Source organism: Thermobia domestica, chromosome 5, assembly GCF_964235325.1.
Source record: "Thermobia domestica chromosome 5, izTheDome1.hap1.1, whole genome shotgun sequence".
Classification (NCBI taxonomy): Eukaryota; Metazoa; Arthropoda; class Insecta; order Zygentoma; family Lepismatidae; genus Thermobia; species Thermobia domestica.
The window spans coordinates 125,082,183-125,108,639 of NC_137458.1; the positions used below are offsets into that span (position 1 = coordinate 125,082,183).

The window sequence follows — 26,457 nt, forward strand, 5'->3', positions numbered from 1 at the left end:
CTTATCATTTAGCATCACTAGTTTCGTTTTTCTTTCACGCTGCACTTACTTGGTATTGTATAGCACCACAATTACCTCTGGTGGCGAAAATTGGAATTAATTTTGTTTTCTACGCCAATCGCTTCTGCATGTTCCTAAAAGTACTCCTACCAGATTTGGTTGCATTCTGTCAAGTGGTTACGTCTCCAGAGTTCTCTGAACAGCGATACTTATTTTATGATAACCTGGTTGACTAAAAATAATGGATCCAATTTGTTATTTCTATTGTCGGTAAAGATTTGTAATATCCATGAAAACTTTAACCTTCAATCTTAAGCAGAACGCCTAATGCTTTGTCATAGTCCCATTCCTTCAGCTTGGCTACCCCACCCCCAAATCTCCTTTATAATGTATTTTACTAAATGGTATTTTTGGATCCTAATATCCAATATATTTCAATCAAAATTTTTCTCGTAGGCCTTTTATCTGGAAAACTGCATATTGTGAGTGTAGCCGAATCCAAACTATCAGTTAACTCAGTGTGATGTGCTTATTCGGTAGAAAATACGAAAACTCGATTTAAGGGCCGTTCAAAACTGTTGTGGCCCCTGATCCAAAAACTGATTATTGGCCAAGATCGCAATCTTGTGATCCATTTGTTAAAAGTTTTATTTTTATAATCATAGATATAGTAGTAAGATTACTGCATTTTTTAAGGTATGAATTAACTCCTTTCAGTAATGTACACGTTTCCTTTAAAAGTATTCCATTTGTCGTAATTATAGAAGAATTCACAATAACAATCATTATAGATTTAATGTATAAATTTCAAAATTAATATTAAGTACTCTGAGTACATTTGAGTGTGATTATGATCTAAAATTTCGAAAGATGGGCTGCATAGTAAGTGCACCACACCTACAAGAGCATGACAAAAGTGGGTGGTGGTCACGGATAATTTCTCTAGAAGTGAAGCAAGAGGTTTTTAAGAAAGAAATGAAATAAAAAAAGAAACTTTACATGAAACACGTTACTGAATGATCCAAGTCTGGAAATTGCACCGTAACTACGGTTTTTCTTTCATGTGGAATTTTTCTTTTTCGCATTTCTTGTTCGAGTTTTTTTTTCAGTGTTACGTCACTTTCATTGTTCATCTGTTTGTATTCCGTCCGATGGAGGGCGTGGAGGTGGAACGGGAAATTGTCTGTGTGGGTGGGGTGAGAAGAACGGAAGTAAAGGTGGGAAAGTAACTGATCAGGGACGCCCCACTTTGTTAGTCAAAGGAAGGGAATAGTGTCTTCATTACTTCCTTTGCATTGTTAAGAATTACACTGTTAAGACGAATAAAGTGGATGTGAAGTTCTAATATTATGCAGAGCTCCAACCGAATACGTATTTGCGGAAAACTTACTTATTTAATCTTTTATAATGATAGTGATTATAATGAACCCATGTTAAGACATCGTATTTGTTTCGTTTTTTTTTTTTTAAATCTAATTTCTATTTTCGCTTCTCAGTTTACTTCTTAGAAGTATAATCAGAAGCGTTCTCTCTATCTATTGCAATGTGCATTTAAACTATGACATCTAGTGAGCATTAAAAAGCTTACTTAATAGTGTTCACTGTGCTTTTTTTTTTTTTTTGTGTGTGTGTGTGTGTAATTAACGCAATAACAGTAAACAGAGTGATAATTTTGAAAAGTAGGCCATTTAATATTTCGAGTCATATGTCCAGTTTTCTAAATTTTTTTCAGGAGACACTTTTGAAGTGATGATTGTGCCCTACCAAAGCAGAGGGTTCGAGCTTTGCGACAACTGTTCACTGTGTATTACCAAGGAGCTATTTACAGTGACATGATATTTGTGCACCTGACGTAGCAGGTATCAAGCTATCAAAATAGCTGACAAAGTCAGTATTGAGAAAAATTGGACATATGACATTTGTGCTATCAAGACTCGATTTATACTAGTTCAATCTGGACTTTCTACACAGCGTATTATTCTAATATGAGCATGAGTCTCCCTGCTGTTTCCTCACTACATGTATACATGTGCCTTTACAGATATAAATAAAGAACGCAGTAGCATACGCAGGAATGTATTTCGGGAGGGGACCAAACTCTATATGAGGATATTTTCTATTAAAATTCCTGGTTTAGTACCGATGATAACAAATAGCAACATTCTAGCGACTATGGTAATCTTATGGCTCAAATCGACCCCTAAACTTCGAATAGAAAAATAACGAAATTTAAAAAAAAAAAAATCAATAAGAATTGAGAAATTACACAAAATTCGGAATTGCCAGCGAAAATAGCATGCTTCTAGAACTTGTGATTTCCGAGATCACGTTATCGAAAGGAGTTAGCCACAAATATAATATATGCGTAGCATTTGAATATGTAGATAATACGAGAACAAACCATTAAATGTGAAACAAACTGTAATGGAAAATAGAAGTTAGTATTTTCAGACTCACTGAACATGCGAAAGCAGTAGCCTCTGAGGGCGTGACACAACAGTGTGAAAATGGCTATCATAATGGAAGAATGTATGTTAGAGGAGCTGTAGTGCGTTTTCTGTGGGCTAAAGACCTTATCAATGAAGTCCATAAAAAAATGCTACCTGTGTATGGGGGTTCAGGAGGATTGACGACATTGGATTTTAATTTGGTTGTTCACGTAAGCCTACAGTAGGAGGGTGCAAGCAGTTGAATTTCCGAAAAGTGTGTGCACTGGAATTATCTAGAGATTTCACTGAAGAACACAAGACCATTCAAATGTGTGTATTCTTGGAGTACCACCTAGTACATTTAAGAAAAAGATATGTTTACCGCATCGTTATAGATTATGAAACATTGTTGAATTACGAGCCTGAAAGAAGCCTGCATACGACGTTATGCTTGTCTATTTCAGAGGCAGGGAGGAACTGTAAGTGCTGCTTTGTACTACCAATTTAGTGTAATTTGTCAGCTCTTATTGAATTTTTAAATTCCGTTATTTTTCTATTTGAGCCCATAAGATTAACACAGTCGCTAGAATGTTGCTTCTTGATATCATCGGTAGTCAACCAGTACCAGACCTACGTATAGCGGGTTGACGGACATTTCAGGCGCTTTGCTTTGTTGCAACTTAAGGCTACTATTCGCCGAAAATGTCGAACACAATTGATTGGTTGATTGATACACATGGTTGAGTTGAGTTTTACGTCCCGTTCAGCAGCGAGGCTATATGAGACGTGGACCTACTGATTCACGTGGAATCCGAACCACAGAAGCTCCCGCCTGGAATCGAACACAGTTGAATAGGGACGTCTTGCTCCATAATGACTCGCAAAGTGCAATGTCTCATATATTCCTATGTTAGAGTATTTTTTTCTGGTGAAAGTTAAGACAGTTGAATGCGTTCTCATAAATAAAAGGAAATTGGTAAATTCCACCATTTATTGGTCATTCATTGGTGCATGGTTACGTGACATACCCGATATTCGATATTGTTAAGAACTCCTATTTTCATATTAGCTAAGGGCCAGTTTGTTAGTGAGTATCTTGCAAAAAGACTATGCAATTGTTGTTTCATATAAGTGATATCGCATTTATATGCATTCAGTGCACACCTCTTTCATTTTCTTCTACCTAGGGATACGATTGTGTTTCTCAAGGAACTGTCTATTACAAAAGAAGAAAGAAAAAACCAAGGCTGCTGCAGTCTCTCGATTAGTAGGCAGTGTGTATAATTACCTGTATGATTTTTTTTTAAATTCTGTTGACAAGTAAATATGTGCCATTACATAACACATTGACAAGCAAAGGTTCTTATTATGACGACAGTCATATTTTGCATGGTCCTCGTAATATGTATCTAAGTATTATGTAGTCTCTTGCCTGTTGTTTCTTTGTATAATGCAACAAAGCATGTAGTACGTCACCAAAAGCTGCAGCATGAATATTCCAAGTTCCACTCGATTCTCTCAAGGTCCTTTTCCTTCTCCCTTTGCACAAACAACGCTAGTGAGATTAAAAAAAAAAAAAAAAAAATTGAAGTCACCACTGTTTTTACTTAACTTCTGCAAGTGTGAGGTAAGGCAATTTCTTGATCTCACTAGCAGTGAAACCAATAAGCAAGAGAATAGGCAACTTATGTAATGGAGAAGTCTCAGTGCGTCCTTGTCCGGTTGAACCCATGCCAGTGAACCTAAGAAACAAACATGTCTTTCGGGAAATTGCTACTGCATAGCTATCGTCACGAAACCTTTATTTTTTTCGTTTGGAAGATCCAAACTAAGTTGTTAAGCAGGCTTGTTTCACACAAGATCATTACGAAAATATATATTTCTTTTTCTTGGCTAAGCGAATTTCTATAAACAGCTAAAAATTTTCATTTTGCTCCCGTGAGAACTGGCATTGTATTAAGTTTTCTTGCATTATCTAACCGTTTTAATGTTTTCTTGTATAATTTAACAATTTTGCGTACTAGATGCCATATCCAATATTATAGTCCACTATTTATAATCGGATTATTTTAACAAATCAGCAGCATGCCTAGTAATCTGAACTTTTTCTGACATTTTAAAATATTTTAGATTGTATACATAAATTTTATAGTTAGTAGGTGGACCACTGTTAGGAGTGTAGGAGAAATCAAACAATAGATGTATCTTTTGCTAACAATGTATATTTTTAATAATCCATTTCAGCACAATAAAACTATGAACTGAAGTAGATTGGCAATCAACGGCTTACTTCTAACGCTTTAAATGTTATTTTTCTCGAAAACTACGCATTAACATTTAACCTTCAAGCATAATATCTTGTTCAACTCGATAATATATGGGCCTGAGCTCGAACTTTCATTTGTTTGATTCTCAATATGAATTTTCTTAATGAAGATGCAATGCTGTGAATATTTCATGTTTTCACAAATATAATTTCAGATATATTTGTTTTCCCACACGTGATTTTTAAACATAACCTGTTCTAAAAGAATTAACAAAATACTGCTTGATATCAGCGGCTTTTTTATGTTTTAAGCGACAAGGTTTACAGGTCTATTAAACTTTGATACTTCATAACATGTAGCTTATCTTTTCGGTGATTCTGGTGCGTTTGTACTCTGATAAACCTTGTAGTTATCTATCAGCACAACGTTTGACATACACAGACGTAAACAACAAGCGAGAAAGAAAATTATATTTAGTGAAAGTACAATGAGAGAAGCGTAAATCATTGAGTTGAGTTGATTTTGACTTTAACATTCCGTTCAGCAGCGAGGCTATATGAGACGTGGACCTACTGATTAACGTGGAATCCGAACCACATGAGCTCCCGCCGGGAATCGAATCCGGGTCTCCCACGCCAAAGGCTTGCACGCTAACCGCTTAGCCACAAAGGAGCTCAAGCTAATCATGCTCGTTACAATTGCATTAGTAGCCTCGTATGTACTTTCCATGTGCTTCATGACGTTTCGTCTCCGGATCTTGAATCCATCCAGATCACATCGGGTCATGGGTCTGTCCGGCCTACGGTTATGCCGGCTAGGCTAAAGCAGACGGTGATGACGAGAAATGAAGGAAATGGTGGAGTGAAGAAAGTGGGACGAAACGGGAGAACCCCGAGAGAACCCTACGCACACGGTGTTTATCCACCACAAAGTCCACTTGGCGCGAGCTGGAATCGAATCAAGGACACCATGCACCAGATGTGAACGCTCTTCCACTGAGCTATCGCGGCCCCTGGGTCTGTCCTGGTCACAGTCCGGTGGTCGTGGGTCTAACTGCCTTTAGATCTTCCGGGTCATGGGTTACCAAGCTCGTGGCCCATTCGATTACCGCTAAGGACAGTATTTTAGTTAAACAAAAATTAAGGTTGAGGTGTTAATCATAATTTTGGGCTTTGTCTCAGGAACCACAATGTATTGTATTACTAGTATTATAATGAAGAGCTTGAGGAAAGTGTATATATGCACTAACTGAAATACCCATTCTTCGCATGGGTCAGATAGAATATCTGTGTAAACAAATTGAACAGCGAAAGAAAAAATATCAATAATTTTCTATTACTTTTACATATCCCGGTAAATGCCCCCTGAGAACCCCTGGTTAAAATGTTGAAAAAAGAAACGCCGATGGGGGCTGTATTTGGAAGTCAACGCCTGTGAGAGTATCACTATTCATCTCAGCGACCGCGAAAACTATGGATTCTGTACTAATATAGGCCATTTTGGATTATTTTTACGTGTCTCGGATAACTCCTCACCCCGTGACCCCCGGCCTACAGCCGAATGGATAGAGATGCCCACGAGACAAGATTTGTGGCTGTCTCGTCTCGAAAATGTGCTGGAAAAGTGATGTCTCGACTCGAAAAATGTATATTTCTCTATTGGAAGAGCCGTGTCTCGACTCGAATTTTGTCACGAAAATCCTGTCTCGACTCGTCTCGTGCGCATCCCTACGAATGGGGCGAATTTGGAAGTTAATGCGATCGGAGTTTCACCATTAGTCTCAGCGACCGCGAAAACTATGAATTCGATACTAATATTGGTCACTTTCTATTACTTTTACATGTCCCGGTAAATGCCTCCTGAGCCCCCGTGGTTCGAAACTTGAAAAAAAAAAAAAAACCGCTTCATCTTGGTCTGGGTCCTGGACCAAGGTACCCGTGACCCAAATTTGGGAACTCTCGGTCCACTCGCCTGGTCCCCAGGCCCGCATACAGACAAACAAACTCTTCATTTTATCTGGCAGACATTTTTGGAAGAATATAGTCTCAACAATAACTCAGGTTTGAACAGATTTGCTGAGCATTAATCCACATAATCCTACTTGACCACGAAAGGTGTGGACCATACTCATGTGAAAAAATAAAATTATCTTCAGTTATGAGCTTAGTCTCTCCTCAAGAACAGCACTTCTATTGGAACCAATAAACTTTACTAAGTGGTTTTTGACGATAAGCGGTTAAGGAAAAACATATATACAATAGATATTTGTCTTTTGTTTTAAATTGCAGGTGATTGCCCTACATTGATTACGGTAGCCTAAACAAACTGTGATGGAATGTTCTAAATTCCAAAGTCTCAATTTGCTGGAATTTAATCAAGGAATGAACAAACAAAACGTCACAACACAATAAATATACTAATATATATATATATATATATATATATATATATATATATATATATATATATATATATATATATATATATATATATATATATATATATATATATAATATTGATGAAGTATTGTGGAATTATATTACGTCCTTTTTGTTTTCATGTTTACCATTCGCTTGCGGTAAGTTAGTTGATCGCGTATTAGTATTTTTATAATCTAACTTATTCAGGAAATAAATTATACACGTATCTCGTTTCAAAGAAGATTGTGGGATAAATTTAATAATTTTATGTTTCTTAGAGTAATGATTCAAAGAAGATTGTGGGATAAATTAATAATGTTATGTTGTTAGAGTAATGTATGTGTTCAAGTAAATGATTGAATTTTTAATGGTAAATTTTTATAAACAGGGAAAGCCAGTGCTTTTTTTTAACTAGTGGCCTTCGACATAACAATGCAGGTTAAGTAAGGTTAAAATTAAGCTTTGTTGCTGTCGTTAACTGGTATAGGGCTATATTTAACACTTCGGACTTCCTGATATATTATATAAGATTGGCTATACAAATATTATCTCGATCATTGACTTACCATTCATCATACTTAATAAACGTAGTACAATTTATACATTTTAAATGTTACATGCATTGTTTTCAGATTTTTGAATGGCCATGCAGATCAAAAACTACGGAGAAACCAGTTTATCTCAGCCCATAAGAAGAAAAATAGCTTCAAATATAATATTGTTAGATTATAACTTTCCGTCTCATTTTTAAAATTCATTCTTTCACATATTTGGTTACGGTTTTCCCTACCACACAGTCTATTTACTGTTATTTTGAACTTCCGTTTGAAACTCATACTTACGCAGTTCCAAAAAATAAAAGAAAGAGGAATCAAGAAGAAAAAAACAGGTTTTTGCGGCATTACCCTTCCCTCATACATACGTGGCTGAACAACTAAAGTCGGCCACGACAAGTCAAGGATCTTCTAATGTCACATCGACATTCGAATGCCACACACGGCTAGTTGGAATTATAATTAGGTAATTTCAGTGTGAACCTAAATCTGGTTCTTCTGTGCATTTCCCATTGAAGATGAGCTTGTGTGTGTTACAGGTGCTAACGGTTCTTCAGTTTTCTTATTTTTGTTTTATAATTGTCGTGTAATTATGCACGGTTTACTTTCGTTTCTTCGTAATTTGTGCATGCCCATTTTGATATTTGCCTTACGCATGCTGGTAATTAAACGCGAACCATTAATATCCTAATACATTTATATAAATTCATTTTGAAAATGAAAAATCAAAGCTAATAAAGAAGCTATTGGAAAGAAATGAATTTTTTAAAAAAGGATTTCATTATAATAGCAATTTAAGAAAATAAACATAGTGTTTCCCCAGGAATTACAGCGCCCCAGAAGTTGTTCAACTTGGAATTCTTACACACACACACACAAAAAAAAAGGGGGGGCAGATTTTACCCCGGAATCCGAACATTGAAATCGAGCTCCAGCACCTTGTTCGTGTGTTTGTGCATGTACGTTTCCGTAGCGCTCGGGCCACTTAAATTTTGTTGTTCAGTTGGTTGTCGGAAGTTGTGAAAGCATTTCGTGTGATTTTTTTCCCCAGCTGCTTTCTAATATGTAAAATTGTCTTGGAATTTAAAAGATTTGAAACTCAAGGATTTGTGGAACGGATTAAGTTGGGATTCCAGGGTATCACTGTATAAACTAAAGAAATTATTCTGGTTTAATTTAAAGAAACGTGAGAAATGTAAACGTAGAAATAAAGTAATTATTATATTGATAAAGGAGGACAAAACATTAGTTTGCTGGAAGATGCCAATCACACTTTGTCTATGACAAATTATATGCATGTGTCGGGTGTTCTAAAAATAGCGCCCACGGACCATATAGCACTACTCTACAGGCCAAAATAAACCGAAAATGTTCTAAAATGATTTGCCCTCCGGGGCCTCCTTCAGCCGCTGTGGGGAATCAAAATTTCACAATGTGACAACGTCGCAGATTAAGTTGGAACCATTAGCATCACTCTACAAATACATCAAGTAGTTAAATCGATTGCTACACTAATAAGTGATGCTAGTATCAATCTATATCGACTTTAGCTGCAATCTGGAAAGAATCGATGCAACTATTTCGTAGATTAGTAGATCTATTCTATGGTTCTTTATTTGCAACGTTGCCACATAGTGCAATTCGTGTCTCCAGACAAGGTCCCGAAAGGTGTATATATATATATATATATATATATATATATATATATATATATATATATATATGATATAAAATATAAAATATAGCTTTATTATGACTTGTAGAATAGTACTCTGTGGTCCGTGGGTGCCATTTTTAGAACACCCGATATATTTTTAAAACCTGAAATCAAAGTAGCAGTTTTCGCTCAAGGATTTTACTTTCCACAAACTTTTTTTTTCAAGCGCAATAGTAATTGTAGAAGGTTTTCGTAGAGGGTGGGGGATGATTTTCAGTAAATTGGGGGGGAGTAGTACTATGAAAATATTGGTAACCCACGTAGAGCACAGTCGGAAGTATGCTACAAAAGAAATTTTAATTCTCCGGGGGATTCCTCCGGGCCAGGCCTAAAATCATCACTGCTTAGGAAATATGTAAATTCACATTTTAATGACATTCTCATTTTATAGGTTTTTAAATTTTATTTTACTTTTTTAAAAAAAAGAAACTAAAGTTGCTTACTTCATGGCAAATGTTAAGGAATATGGAATAAAATGAATTCTAGTAACAAGACCTTATCCGGAAAAATATTCGAGAAAGGGGTGATGTGTGTGAAAAGGATATGTTTTAGGGGAACTTGAAGGTCTGTCTATCATTACCTTCCTCTCGGAGGGTCCTTGCTTAGTACTACCACGTGCAGATGAGTAAGTGAGGGTATTTTGTAACGAAGTCTGGTATAACAAATCTGAAGGAAGCCATAATATGTAATTGGATATCAAATTCAATCCTTAAAACTGAATGTAAGACGATCATTTCGAATGTGAATAGTAAAATACCATTGAGCGTTGTGTTGTAACATTGTTATTATTATTATTATTATTATTATTATTATTATTATTATTATTATTATTATTATTATTATTATTATTATTATTATTATTATTTGACAATATTTTTTTTCACTTTTCATAATGCAGTTATTCTGTTTCAGGTGAGACTGGAGAGTATAGGAGCTGAAGACATAGTAGACGGAAACCCAAGACTGATTTTAGGATTGATATGGACTATTATTCTTCGGTTTCAAATCCAGGAAATTGAAATTGATGTGGTAAGTATTTTCACAGTATCTTATGATGTGTGATTATCGCAAAGTTTGGGCAGAAGGTTTTTGTGCGCCTACTGTTATATAACAACTTGCGTATATAACAACTCACGTGTTTTCCCGGGCAATATTTTTCATCTCTTTTTGCCTCTGCATTTCATTCCTCTTCGTCTTCGATATTGTGTATAAATGAATAACACAAGCACCTCCCAAAAATATTTAAGGCATAAAGTTATACAGTTTTCGACAGTTTGTCTTATTTGTATTCCAAGGTGCAACGAGAACATTACAAGATTTCAAGAATTTACGTCTAATCGTTTTGGAGATTGGCGAACGCTTCCAAAAATTAAGTCCCCACCCCCTTAGGATATGCAATTCCCTAAATAAACTTTGCCTTATCTGCAGCTTAGGGTACAAGAAGAACATTTATACAGAATTTCAAGGTTCTGCGCATTATAGTTTCGGAGATGATGATATTATTATTATTATTATTATTATTATTATTATTATTATAAGTATTCTGCCTTATTGGCAGGTCACTTGCTGCGACTGAGAAGCTTCCATGCTCTACGGTCTTCCGCTAACCTCTTCGTCTTCACATACGATTTCTCTGTTTTGATATCATCCATTAATTGTAGTCTCCTCCCCTCCCTCGCTTTCCCGCCACCATATCCTGTAAAACGTCACATGATATTTTTTTTCTTCTTAGCCAATGTCCCAACCAGATTCTCTTCCTCTTCTTAATAACATCTAAAATTGTTCTTTTCTCCTCTACCATTTCTTAACACCCTCACATTCGTTTTCCGCTCGTCCCAGCTCATTCTTCTCCACACCCACATTTCGAAAACTTCCAGTCGTTTCTCATCATTTTTCGTGATGTCCATGTTTCTAACTTATACAGTACAATACTCCACACGAAGCACATTATCTTTTTCTCAACTCTTTATTAACCCTTTCGTGCATAACGTCCACTGGAGTGGACACTGCTGATTGGTTACGATTGTGTTCTGTCGGAACTCTCTACCCCCAACCAAAATGCATTCTTTTTCAATAAAAGTTACCTGGGTGGCTTGACGATCTGAATGTTTCTATCAACTAGCGTAAAACTGAAAGCAGGGGTGTGACGTCGTCGGTGCATACTTGAAACAAGCAAGAAAGAGACGTGGCGAGTTCTTCTGAAATATCTGCTGATATCTTCTATGGAGGGTGTGCCAAGAAGTGGTATTTTTTTCGTTTCTTTGTTACAATGTCTGAAACAAGCTGACATCATGATATTATCTGGTTTTCTTCTTGTATCTACAAAAATCATCCAAACAGACATGTCACATGTTGTGGACAGCATGCACTTGAAGCACATTTTGTCTGCAACAATCTGGCCACTGTAGTGGACTTCATGCACCTATTGAAGATAAGATTGGTTTTGCAAAAAGTGGTGCTTGCCACTCACAAAAATATAATTGGAGCCTCTATGGCAACCAATGAGCCTCTTCAAGACTTCTGACTAATATATGTGTGAAATCTGGGTTCGATTTCCAGTTGGTGTCACTACACTTGTCTCCAACACGTTATTGCAGACAAAATTGGTATGTTCAGAATACCTCCCAAAAAGACCATCTTTCCTGAAAGACCAAATTGAAATAAGGAACATGTAGACCCGTACACACAAAGTACTTTGAACATGTTAGTCAGTATATTGAGGATGACAGAAGTGAATCAGCATAAGCGAATGAAAAGAAACTGAAGATCCTCCTCTAAATAGAAGAAATCAAAGACAACAACAAGCAAAAGTGAGGTAGTCAAAATATGGCAATAAGTTTTCTCAGAATGTTTCTCCATTCCTTAAAAATAACAATGTAAATATTACAGGAAATGAACAAATTGATTTGTTTTTGCAGATATTTACAGATGAAGTTGTAAATGACATTGTTTCAGAACAATCTGTATGCGAATCAAAATGGCAAGGAACCCGACAGTGTTGGTCTTATGATGATGTTTTAAGTTGTAAAGTTGTAGCTCACGTAATGTCAGTAAACTGATGTGACCTTATATGGAGATATATTAATTTCTATGATAATCGACAGCCACGAGATGCGAACGACAGACTTTATAAGTTACGTTATATACTGAATAAACTGAAGGAGAGATTCGAATTTGCTGTGAATGATGGAAGAGTAGCATTGACGGGCAAATCATGCCATTCAAGGGTGGACGTAATATAAACCAATATATACCCACGACGCCGAAAGCGTGGGGGTGAAAATTTCGGTAAGGGCACAGAGTAGTGGTTACATGTACTATTTTGTTGAATATGTTGATTTTTAACTCTTATTATTTGCACCAAAGTCACTTTGGCAAGTTTTCTACAATATAACGTTTATTCCATTTATTTTTAGTGTAATTTTGCAAACTTTATGTGTCACAATTCAGAAATAATTATCTTACCCAAAATGCATGAAGTCCATTCAAGTGGACAGATAAAGATATTAATTAAATTCTACTAAGAAAATATCAAATTTCAGAATTTTCGGTTTTACATATAGTACATCAAGAACAATTTGTAAGAAAAAAAATAATCATCACATGTCAATGAGAACATAATTTATGCATGAATGGGTTGAAAGTTCTACAAAATAAGATTTTCTTCCTCCTAAAGGCTTCTTTCGCCATTCCTATCGTTGCTTTTATTTCACGTTCACACTTCATATCATCTTCGGAGATCTAATTAACGGAAAAAAGTAATTATTAAGCCTCCATTCCCCATTGGATATGCAATTCCTAAAACCTCGCCTTATTTCAGCCTTAAGATGTAAGAACATCATTTATATAACATTTCAAGGTTTTATGTCTAATAGTTTCGGAGTTGTAGCGAATGTTAAAAATTTATTCAAGTTCCACATCCTCCCATAGGATACGTATTTCGTAAAATCTCATCTCAACTACAGCCTAGGGGGCAAGAGGAACGTTTCGACAAAAAGGTTCTACGCATAGCAGTTTCTGAGATCTGTTAATGTGTGAATCAGTGTCAGTAAGTGGATTACTCTTTTAACCCTTTAACTGCCACAATGTACTAGCAAAAACTATATCCCTGGGGCCAAAACGTAATTTTGATTTTTCCTCTATCGATATTTTTTTCTCTAGATATTGGAATATTACACATTAAAGCATCCTCAATCAAATAATCGCCGTGTTGTTCTGAACAAACAGTTTCCAACCAGTGGCGTGCGGTGCTGTTTCCAATCGGGGAACAGCTCGTGAACAGTAAAACACAATTTGACATTGTCAAACACAAGGTAATATTAGATGCATTTAACGTGCAAACATAATTTCATGAGTTTGAGTAGGATTCCTCCTACATTATCATTCCACAAATTATGTCATAATCACCCGTCTTCCTTAGCCAAAATAATATAATAGTGGGATGTTAAAGATTTTATTTAATTTTTACATACGTTCGTCGAATAAACAGGCTGATCGTCTTCCAGTAAATCATGGAAATGAGTTTTCCACCTGTAGCAGTGTTCAAGCGCCTATTACTTTGTGAAGTAATATTACAACAAAGGGAGAACTGAAAATTTCACGCTTTATTTCGTTAAAACATTTCCTCTGCTACAGAGTTGCTGAAGACATTTTGATAGCTTTTACCTCTGGTGCGTGGGATCCCTATTTCAGTCCCCTATCCCTTGTCCGTTGGTTTTCTCGGGGTACTCCCGTTTCTTCCCACAATCTCAATCCATCATTTGTTTAAAATTATCTTACATCATCCGTTTCTCTTAGTCTCAAGGGCATAACGTGGTACGTTAAACTGAAAGATTTCATTTCATTTGAAGACATTTGAATTTATTGGAAGTTCTAGCAAATGTAGATAGTCTGACAAATGGTTTTCTACTTTCTGATCATATCTTACAATCATATTCAGCAGCTCAATGTTTATCAACTTGTTCTAATTCCTGCTTTGCTAAAGAATTTTTTTTAGCGCTAATCATACATTTTCGTTTTCTGTTTGTGTTTAAATTTTCATTGATTTCTACCTGGTGGATTGAGCGGTGTTTGTGGTTGGTATGCTGGATATGTATCGGTAGCACAGAGATTTCCGAATATTGCGAAGCTGCACATATTATCGTGAAGTTGTTCTGGCGTGATCTTAATTCCTTAATTGAGAGGTCCTTAAATTGAATGCTAGTTGTCCATTGTAATTGGTATTTATTTCGGTGATGTTTTGCAGTCCCATTCATTAAGTGCGTCTATTATAAGTTTTACACGTATTCATATTTGAGCCGAGTAATTTACGATCGAAGAAACAATTGATAAAACTACCATATTTTGACCTTTACTCTGTATGCTACTACATTTTATTTGCTTCAGTTTCGTAGACGTAGTATATACAATACTTCAATTAGTGTACAATAAGTTTTAATTACTGTTCGTAAGTTGTTGCAAGTGGTATTTCTAGTTATTGGGATTGATTGTTATTTTGTTGTGTTTATTTGAGTAAAAACTGCAGTATATATGTAGGTGCGAATTATTATGGCGCAAAACCCCGCATTGCGAGGGGTCTGAGTATTCCAAGGTCGTCGTTTACCCTAGCCTCTCCATGGGCTCAACAGACATTATGATAGTTTTGAATGTCAACTAAATAATAGAAGTAAATTAATTTGACGTGCTTCAAATGAAATAAGAAGTAAACTTTTGGTCTTATAATTATTAACAAGGCTTTTAATTAATATAAATAATAGGCGTACAGCTTTTCAGAACTTATTACAAGCTGCAAGCTATTTCTTGTTTTTGACGCTCCCTGTCTCTCAGTTCAGCGGAGTAGTCGTTTCCAAAATTGCACAAGGATCAATCGTGTTTTGGAATATTTACAACCTAAACAGCAGGCACGTGCATATGTCATGATCGACTGCAAGTACAAGGTTAAACTGATCCAAGTGGTAGTGAGACAAGCAGACTATCAACATGGAGGCCGCCACTCCGTCCGTATTTTCAGTCAGTTTTTGGTGGCAATGACTATGCGTGCTCAACAATGTCTGATACGTAAACTATTATTGTGTGAGTTCGAACTAGAGTATAAGACTGCAGCAGCAACCCAAAACACTCGTTGTGCGGAAGGGAAAGGTGCAGTGAACCACAGCACAGTAACTCGTTGGTTTCAGGCATTTCGTGCAGGTTATAAAAATGTCAAAGTTCCAAGCGTCCCCGGGTAATAGATTCTGAGGTTATGTGACCATTGAGGAAAATCCATCCACCAGCACACGACGATTGTCAAACAAACTCGGCATGTCGATTGAAGTACGTCACCCCTAGGAACTCGGGAAAATCATTAGAAGTTGCCACATTGACCCCAGCTGTGGCCCAGAGAAGAGTAGATGTGTTCTGACAACTTGCAAAATCTGCGTGATGAGCGTTTCCTGAAACGTGTTATCACATGCTACGAAAAATGGGTGTTTTTTTTTTCTTCCGAAATATGAATGGGCAAAAACAAGAGCGGCCAAACATGGCCGTTTCGAGCATAAAATCATGTTCTGTGCGTGGTGTAAATACCAGGGGCTAATTAAACTTTGAGTTCGTTCCTGACAGGCGTACCATCAATGCCGACTTTTATTCTGTAGCAGTTGTAGCAGATGTATGATGCGATACGCCAAAAATTCCCTGCATTGGTGAACCGAAAGTGCGCTCTGCTGCAACAGGATAACGCAAAACCACAACCGACTCGAAAAACGCAACAAAAAATTCAGAAACATCATGGCATCGGACTGATGCCACACTCGGCATATACGCCTAGTCCTGCCTTGCCACTTCGAATTACTATCTGTTTCAGTCCATGGCGTACTTCTGAAATCATAATGTTTTGCCAACCAACAGCAGGTGGAAACAGTAGTGACTGACTTCTTTGCCTTTAAGGACATACGTGATATCGAGGGACTAGCATGAAGGTAGCTGCAGACAATCCAACACGAGAGGCTGTACTGTGAATTTTAAGCTGTTTTCATTGTGCTGTAAGATGTTGGTATGTTGTGTACCAAAATAGCTATTGCAAAACATGAATAGAGCCCGGAAGTTGAGGAAAAATCATCTTTTTTACGAGTGCCCGAAGACGAGGCTTAACATATTATATGTTCATTTTGGGTCATTGTAGGCCAGAAAATGGTGGATTTTATGTCCTTTTTTTTGGTGCCTTTTTCAGCGTTTTTTTTGTTTTTTTGTTTATTGGTCTTTTTAAAAAACTTTTCATAGATTTTAACGTTTTTTTTTTTTTAATACTTTCAACAATAAATTTACTGGCCATTAACTTGAAAGATATTCTTCTACAACTGGACTGATAAGACCAAATCTGCAACAATCACAAATCCGATAACGAGGCGTAACAATGTCCTTCAACAAGGGGGGTGAGGAAGTTTTATTTTAGTTTGTACTTCAGTTTGTAGAAGAAGAACAGACCGTTAACCTACCAGAAGCTTGTATTTCTTGAGCATTATATTCATTAAATATGTAATTCTAATTAAATTGGGTCTAATTAAATTTTATTTTTCGTCTTTTATTCCAGTTGTTGGATCCTTTTTTATAGATATTTTAGGTCATTTTATAGGTCCTTTTTAGGCAATTTTTAGGTCTTCAACTTCCGAGCCCTACTTGTGAACCTTGTAATAATAATAAATGTGAGAAACACCTGTAAACGTACGCAGTATTTGGCACGGCAGTTAAAAGCAGATGGGAAGTAGTAATTCTGAGGAATCTCTCCCCTTTTACGGGGACTTTTTTTAAAACTAGGAGACGGTTCAAAGTGTTGAAGACAAGCGTGTATGCTCAACACATAATTTGCAATTTTCTATGTAGGATTTGTGCGTGGGTAGTAGAACAGTTGTAAATTACAGGAGGTCAGGGTTAAGAGTAAACATCATTGTAAAAGAGAGAAGCACGTGAGGTAACGATAGTTCCTGTGACTTGCTGTTTGGTTTGTGCAAGTCAAACACCTGTGCAGCGTAGCACACGATCATGGCTGAACAGATAAATAAGAGAAGAAAGAGTTGGCAAAAAGAATTAGGCTTTGTTTGCCATAAGTTGCCTTGTACACCACGAACTTACAATAACAGTGTCTATGGTATTAAAGCAAGTAATATATTGTGATGTTTAAACGACAGCGAATTTCCACCTCACACTCTCCTCAGTCTTGCGCTTTATATTCTCCAGTGTTGCTGTATACTTTGTCCGTAAACGTTTTCAACTAGAGGCAGTTTGCACTGGTATTTTTGTTTTAATAGCACATCAATTTTACAGTATTACACGTTTCACTAGAAACGAAGATATAATCTTTTGAATATGCTGGGCAAGTCAAAAGTCCTTACTATGGCTTACAGTGAGTCCATAAAGTATTCGTACACCTCGTAATTTTGTAAAAATCGCGCCAGTGAAGCGCTATTTCATATGAAACGCCTGCAGAAAATAACACTGTTGCTGCAGTATGGCCCAGACAATTTATTCCATACAAAAAATCTACAACAAAAATAAAATTTCTGGTAGAAAAAATTACAAAACAAAAATAAATCATTTTTAAGATCACAAACAAGTATTCGTACAGTCAGTTTTTTTTTTTTTTTTCACATATCATCACTATCACAGCCGTTTTCACTATTCTAATATTTGGTGGGATAACCGTTGGCCTTGATAACTGCTTGCAGCCTCTTGGGGACGTTTTTAACACACTTAGCAGTCACTGAGGATGGAATTTTATCCCACTCCTCTGCCAAAGCATTTTTCAGGTCACACGCATTAGAAATCACTCTTTTTCTAATCTGCTTCTCAAGATAACTCCACAAATATTCAATTGGGTTCATGTCAGGAGATTGGGGAGGTGTATGTAGTTGTTTAGGGCAATTGTACAGGAGCCACAACTTAGTAGTTTGAGCTGTGTGCTTGGGGTGATTGTCCTGCTGAAATACATAATTTTTGCCTAGTCCTAGTTTTGCAGCACTAGCATCCAAATTTTGTTTCAATATGTCTATATACATTTTGTGGTCCATGATTCCATCAATGAAGTGTAGGTTTCCAACCCCAGCGGCACTCATGCACCCCCACACAAGCACACTACCACCACCATACTTCACTGTTGGCAACAGATTGCGAGGTTCAACTTCTGCATTTTTTTTGCCGCCACACTTTCTGGCTACCGTCTGATCCAAAAATGTTAAATTTACTTTCATCCGAGAAGATAACGCACTCCCACTGCTTTGGGGTGTCTGCCAAGTGTTCCTTGGCGAAAGCGAGGCGTTTCTTCCGGTTCTTCTCGTTCACCCAAAACTTCCTACGGGGAGTCCGTCCATTGTACCCCGCGGCCCGTAGCTGTTTGCGGACTGTTTCGTTGCACACCTTGGTACCGAGTCGCCCTAGCTCTGCAGCAACTTTAGGGGCACTAGTTCGGGGGTTTTCCTTGATCGTGCGGAATATGACACGCTTGTCTTGCTCGCTGAGAGATGGGGTCGTCCAGTCCTCCTCCTATTGCGCGCAGATTTTGTCACACAGAAACGGTCTATCACACTTTGTACTGTTGACCGTGGCCTATCGACTAGCTCCGATATCTCCCGCAGCGATTTGCACTTGTTGTGGAGGCGTAGAATGAGCCTCCGCTCCTCCAGTGACGTTTCCTTTGCGGCCAATGTTGACAGGGTTGATTGTAGTACTCGCTCAGCAGTTCAGTGAGTGCACCAAGACCGTTGTGGCCGCAGTGACGAGACATCTATCGTCATTCACATCTACCCTTTCCTTACCCGCGTAGCCAGCGAACCGAGATTCGTCCAAAAACAAGTACACTTCCAAGGAAATGCTGGGTGTACGAATACTTGTTTGGGACCTTAAAATTGTGTATTGTTGTTTTATATTTTTTTCTAGCAAATGTTATACTTTTGTTGTGGATTTTTTGTATGGAATAAATTGTCTGGGCCATACTGCAGCAACAGAGTTATTTTCTGCAGGCATTTCATATGAAATAGCGCTTCACTGGCGCGATTTTTACAAAATTACGAAGTGTACGAATACTTTATGGACTCACTGTATAAAATGAAAAGGAGTAAGTTGGATACAAATGGTCGTAGTAGAAGTCTGCAGCAGGAAGTATTTGACCAATCTCAACACGACAGACATCTCAAGAAATAGCCATAGCCATTGAAGCGTTATTGGTAGAATGTTAATTGCCAGTTTCATATGCTATATCCACTATTGCAGTTACCTAGTTTGTTCAACAATAGCTTTTGATATCTGTTGTTTGCAGCCTATAATAGGTATATAATTTTTTAAAATAGATTTTTGCGATTTTTTGTGGTTAAATTTGATACAGAATAAAATTAATACAGAAGCGCAGCTAATTTCAACTGTCCTTTACATACATTGATTTCCTTCAAGTATATCTTTTCAGTAACAAGGAAAATAAATTGAGACCAGATAGCCTATAACATAGCAGGAATGTTGTTGGTTTTACAGTAGGAAGCGAGAGTCATACGTGAACAAATAGGCTAATATTCAATGTAGGATCTTTTGGAACATTATGGAAGAAGTTTTGCATAAAAATACATATGCCGAATAACTTCCCTAGCAAAGGAAGATATATATATATATATATATATATATAAATCATGTGCATCATTCTTTACGTTTTGAATTAGACATTATTGATTACTATCCATATTATTTTACATATTACACATTTAATTGTGTCTTCTATACGGAAAATGAAATGAAATCTTTAAGTTTTACGTCCCACGGTTATGCCGGTGAGGCTAAAGGAGACGGTGATAATGAGATATGAATGAAAATGGTGGAATGAAGAAAGTGGGAGGAAACGGGAGAACCCCGAGAAAACCCACGAGCACGGTGTTTGTCCACCACAAAGTTCACTTGGCGGGGGCTGGGATCGAACCCGGGACCCCAAGCACCAGAGGTGAACGCTCTACCACTGAGCCACCGCGCCCCCTGTCTTCTATACGGGTCTAGGTCAAAACCCCCACACTCAAGAAATGTCAAAACACCCACACAAACGGTCATAACCCTCACACAAATGGACAAATCTCCCAAACGCACGATCGGTCAAAACCCCCACACTCAAGAAATGTCAAAAGGCCCACACGATCGGTCATAACCCCCACACAAATGGACAAATCTCCCAAACGCACGAACGGTCAAAACCCCCACACTCAAGAAATGTCAAAACGCCCACACAATCGGTCATAACCCCCACACAAATGGACAAAACAGCCACACATAGCAACGGTCATAATCCCTACATAAATGGACAAAACTCCCACACAAATGGTCAAAACTCCCACATGTAGAAATTGTCACATTTGCCACACAAATGGACAAACCCCCCACAAAATCGGACAAATCCCCCACACTCTGAAATGATAGTCATTCCACGTCTTTGTTGCGGCTCTTTATGACGCCCAAGAAGAATAGTTGGAACATCAGTTTAATTGGAATAAAAAATGTTATTAAAAAGTACACGGGCAATACATGCAACCAGGATCATTTCAGAGTGTGGGAGATTTGTCCGATTGTGTGGGGGTTTTGTCCATTTGTGTGGCAGTTGTGACTATTTCTGCATGTGGGAGTTTTGTCCATTTGTGTGGGGGTTTTGTCCATTTATGTGGGGATTGTGACCGTTGCTATGTGTGGCTGTTTTGTCCATTTGTGTGGGAGTTATGACCGTTGGAGGGTATGACCGACTACCAGTGTAGGGGTTTTGGCTGTGGGGGTTATGACCGATCGTGTGGGCGTTTTGACATTTCTTGAGTGTGGGGGTTTTGACCGTTCGTGCGTTTGGGAGATTTGTCCATTTGTGTGGGGGTTATGACCGTTTGTGTGGGCGTTTTGACATTTCTTGAGTGTGGGAGTTTTGGCTGTGGGGGGGTTTTGACCGGTTCCCTTCTATACACGAACACCGATCCGGGAGGGGGAGGAAGAGACTCGATATCAAAAAAATTTTCTCTCTCCCAGGATCTGATTATCTTTGCTTGGATCTTTACGTGAATATCTGACAACGAAACACATATCTGGCTGCTCCTCCAAGTTGGGGAAAACTTGGATCGCTGTTTCAAGGTAGAAAAATAATTACGATATAGGCAGATGTAAGGGGAAGCAACTGGCCATTTTGCTTCATTAGGGCTTATTGCCACTGAATAACGACAATGCCTTATGTGGATTCTTATGTGGTTGAGTTACACTCGTTATTAATTGCAATAAAAAGAACATTTATAGAAGACAACCCAAGTTTAAATTCTTGTTCATTAAAAATATCTAAATACATTAATATAAACAGATGTTTGCCACCATTCAAAAATGTTTAACGAAGAACACGATACTTTTCTTTAAAGAAAATGTCAAATGCGCTACTAGTGCGTACGTCTAGAGATAAAGAACGAGACTTTGATCAATAATTAAAATTATCCGTGAAATTGGTACACACTGGTGCATTGCAGACGAATTGGCTGCAACGTTATCTTATCTCAGTGTTAAAGTACATATCAAAGGATTAGGAAAGCAGCAAGGGAAGCTAAGTATTATAATGATTTTGCGTAATTCATTTCCCGAATTCTCATAAACTTTAATATACGATGAAATATTTATTATTCCCAGTCATCATTAAAGAAATCAATTCTTCTAGGTAGAGACACCCTTCGCCCTCCCACACACCACAGTTGTGAAGGCATGAATAGATTTTTGTATTAATAAGCAGGAAGTTCATTTTCTAAAGTTTTTCAAATATAGGCCTTCTTACATCCTGTGGTATATATGCAGATGTCAATTATTTCAGTTTTTGTTATAAAAGGAGCAAAGAAAAAGAAAGCTATCCCAACCCTGTCTCTCTACTATTAATCTGTACTTCTCGATTATTATGTGAATGATTCGGGTAGAAGTACGCAAAATCTATGTTGGTTGTCTAATCATTGTATGCATTCAGAAATTCAAAGTATTCTAAGTCATTGAAAATTCAAGGAACAGCAAATAACAATTTTACCTAATTTTATCCCTAGAACAAATAAGATGATCGTAAACAAAGTAATATTTACGAGTTGTACTACTATTACTACCATCGTTATGGCTAGCACCATAGTGCTACTATTACTATTATTGCTACATATTAATGAAAACGCAAGTAATGTTAATTGTTGGTACACAGTAATTATTAAAAAGAAAAATGAATATCTTCGTTTTGAAATTTTACAAACAGTTCTGTAATTGATTAACAATGGACCAAGAATAAAACAGTTTCAGTACCTGCGATTTAACTTTTCCGAGCAATTCCTGAAAAATTTTCAGCACTTGTTTTTGTGCTGCTTTCCTATGGTTTACCAGCACAGTATCCGTGTTTTTGGTAAATTCGACTTACAAGTCGAAATAATCATCTGAGGGAGAGAGAAAAAGTTTTGAAAGTACGTTCCATCCGTCGGAAATGCAAAGTTACTTCGAGATAATGAACATTTTTAGTGTGGTTTAGTTGCTGATATTTAGCGTCCCTTTTGAGCACTGACACTGTTTGAGACGTGAATCTACAGCTTAAGATTGAATCCGAATCACTGTAATTTACTCAAATTTCAATGATTTTCCATCGGAAATCGAACCTGGGATCACATTGCAGACTTCGATTCATCAAAATTCTATTTTGGTAAGGACACTAGGTTCCTTAAATATACACAATCTCCTATCTGAAAATTATTAAGTTAAGGATCTTTTTTTTGGATGTGCATATTTGGCCGTTTCAGTGCGCTGCTGAAAGGAACACTGAACTCTAATCCATTCATCTATACAATAGAGTATATTTTAATAGTGTAAGTCATATTCAGCGCAGTTTTGCTCTTCCAAGAAATAAAGATCTTCGTATATGATGTTCCCATTCCTGCTTCCATGCTCCCCTTCTAACAAAATAGTTGAACCAGTGTTCAAATTTACCATTTCCTTTTTCAATTTTTTTCAATATACTTACCTTACCCATTGGTGCTATAGTCCTTGTAGGACTTGGACCTTCTTCAGGGTAGATTTCCATTCTTCTTTGTTCTTTGCTTTACTTCTCCATGCGTTATTCCCATCTTAAGTCATCCAGGACATCGTCCAACCGTTTCTTCTCCTTCCCGATGCTTCTCCTTCCTTCGAAAGTTCTCTTGTAGATTTGTCTCACTCCTATATGATAATGCATGCGTTCTAGGTGTTCCAACCGTCTTAATTTGCTCTTTATTTCCGTTACTGTATCGCTGTTGTTATATAGTAATTTTAACTCTGCATTTGTTTTTATTCTCCATATTCCGTTTTCGCATACAGACCCATATATCTTTCTTTCCCACCTTCTTAATTGTTCTTCTGTCTTGGTTGTTAGTGTCCATGCTTCTGATCCATACATTATGACTGGCCTAATAACTGTCTTGTACATTTTTATTTTGGCATATTTGGATACGGATTTTGCCCTTAGTAGGTTTGTCAATGAGTAGTAGCACTTATTTCCTGCTTTTATTCTTGCATTTATTTCTATTTCGTTATTGTCGTTGATTATTGCGCCTAAGTATTTCAATTCCTGTACTCTTTCATATTTATGTTCTCGAAATTCAAGTTCTGTTACACTTCTGGATCTTGTTTTGTTTGTGGTATTTTTCATATACTTGATCTTACTTTGGTTTACTTGTAATCCTATCTTCAACATCTTCCTCCCTTCGTCTATCTATGTCTGTTATCAGCTATTTGTCTTGCCTACTAATAATATTCACTTTATCTGCATATGACAAACATTGTATTGTTCTATTGAACGTGATTCCGTTTCTGTTCATGTCTATTGCTCTTATTGTTTACTCTAGTGCTATGTTAAATAGCTGAATAAATAGTACGTCTCCTTGTCTAAGCCCTTTGATTTCAAACTGTTCTATTGTTTTATTATGTAATTTGACTTTTTGCTTTTCTGTACTTCATCGTCGTATGTATTAAACGTATCAACTGCCACATTTTTTTTTTTTTTTTTTTTTTTTTGTCAGAAAGACAATGTGTGCTAATTTCCTTAAGAGGAAAAAAAAAACACTCAGAATGAGAATTGAGTACAATCATTAAGAAATTCAAGGACACATAAACCGGATGAGGAATATGTAAGATTATTAAAACCATGGAGTTTTGCATCAAAAGTCATATTTGTTTCTCAATCAGTAGCTTATGTCATAACGATTTGTTTTTGTTCGGGAAGTGGACCCAATGGCAAGTGACAGTGTAATTGAAGCAGTTCTTTCACATGGTTCGCCAAAGTGAAGAATTGAATATGCTAGTAAACTCTTGGCATTGCCTTTTACTCTAATGCAACAAAATTCCTATAATACGTGTATAAATTGGTCAGTTTACTATTTTGATATTGTATTAGTTATGCAGAGTAGTTATAAAAAAGGATTTGTTTGGGTTACTGAAAATGGGAGAAGTAAATACAGAAATGCGGCTCATCACTTCCTCCCAATAGATAATTGGACGAGTGCCAGGCCAGGCCTGAAGAATTCCTTTCAAGGGCTTCGTACATATTCACTTGCATGTCACGTTTCCTATCGGAGTAGGCGTTATTGTAAATAAGGTATATATGAAATGAGAAAAGAAAATAATGTCCTTCAAATCACTTTTGAATATTTCCTTACTGGGACAGAGGCCAAAACCAGAAAAAAAAAAGTCGACAGCCATAAACTATTTCCTTTTTTTTTTTTTTTTTTTTATTCCAATACTGAAATATATTTTATAAAAGAAGTTTGCACACTTTCCTGCAATTGAGGACTCGCGTTATTCAATACGTGTTTGACATGTTTATGTGAATTAAAGCGACATTTAGCCTGTGAGAATTGAAGGAAACTAGATTTTCTGAAATAGTGTTTTCTACAACCTAGAATTTCATATGCAAAATTTCGGAATATGATAGTTTATCGTAATGAGATGAAAGTATTCATATTAAAAAAAAAAAAAAAAAGATTTATTGTTTGTTTCTTTCTCTAGCAGACCCGTAACCAGAGTAGAAATCAGGGGACGGGGTGCTGATTAAAATAGGAATGAAGTATCTGGTTTCTGTGGAAAAGCGAACAAGTGGAAAAGCTCAGTTTTTAGATAAAGACTTTTAAAAGATTTTTACTCATCTTGTTAGTGGATTATGATGAGAATAGAAAACTACATGAACTGACAAAATAAATGGGTACTTTCGGTTGGCGTGGAAAGTTGAAATGTGGCATGCTTGTAGCTTTCCGGGACTAACCAACAGGAAAATTGCCAAAAGTGAGTATTTTTAATTTTTAGGGTGTCTAAAGGGGCGATGAAGATATTCCCCATGTTATTAAAATGCGCCTTTTTCTGGACCTATAATCTTATTTTTGGTACTTGGAATGGGAATAAAAGCTTGAAATTCGGTACGCTTGTACGTTTTCATTAGCGTTTCCTAAGTAAATCATCAAAAATAAAAATTTCCAACTGTAGAGTAGTTTAAAGGGAAACTGAAAAATCTTTCTCATGTTATTTATATGGGATATCTTCTACAATCCCAAAATGTTTAGGCACTTCCAGCAGGATTAGAATGATGAAATTTGGCATGATTGTAACCTTCCGGGACTAACATATAGTAAAATTGCCAAAAGTAAATATTTTTGGTTTGTAAAAGAGGTCTAAACGGGGGTTGAAGAAATTCTCATGTTATTTAAAACAACATTTTACCTTTTAGATATATTTAGGAGTCTGGTGGCGGAGCCCCCAGCTAGCCAAAGACTAGTCTTCGGGAGTTACACCAAAAAAATATTTTTAGTCTGACAACTTTAATGGCGTAATTACACATCTGTGTGTTTTCTGCTACTAATGTGTAATATAAATATTGAAGAACAGCAGTCTGTTGCCAGCACAAGCCACTAACAAAATGGGTAGAAGTCTTTAACGTTTATATCTGAAAATTGAGTTTTTGGAGTTGTTCTCTTTCCCCCCAGAATACCACAGATATAAACATAGCGACAGATAATTTGTGATCAAAGAGTGTACATCAAAATAATAATGAAAACCAGACGACATTAAGCGGTA

General features: G+C 36.8%; 1 protein-coding gene across 10 annotated transcripts in view; it reads left to right on the forward strand.

The window, feature by feature from the left end:
* Positions 1 to 26,457, forward strand: part of kst (spectrin beta chain, non-erythrocytic 5 kst) — a 446,615-nt gene that overhangs the window by 266,771 nt on the left and 153,387 nt on the right. For all 10 annotated transcript variants that reach the window (XM_081759067.1, XM_081759061.1, XM_081759058.1 and 7 more), the window contains exon 4: positions 10,300 to 10,416. In XM_081759067.1, the coding sequence (XP_081615193.1) occupies positions 10,300 to 10,416 (117 nt within the window). The remainder of the gene's footprint in view (positions 1 to 10,299; positions 10,417 to 26,457) is intronic.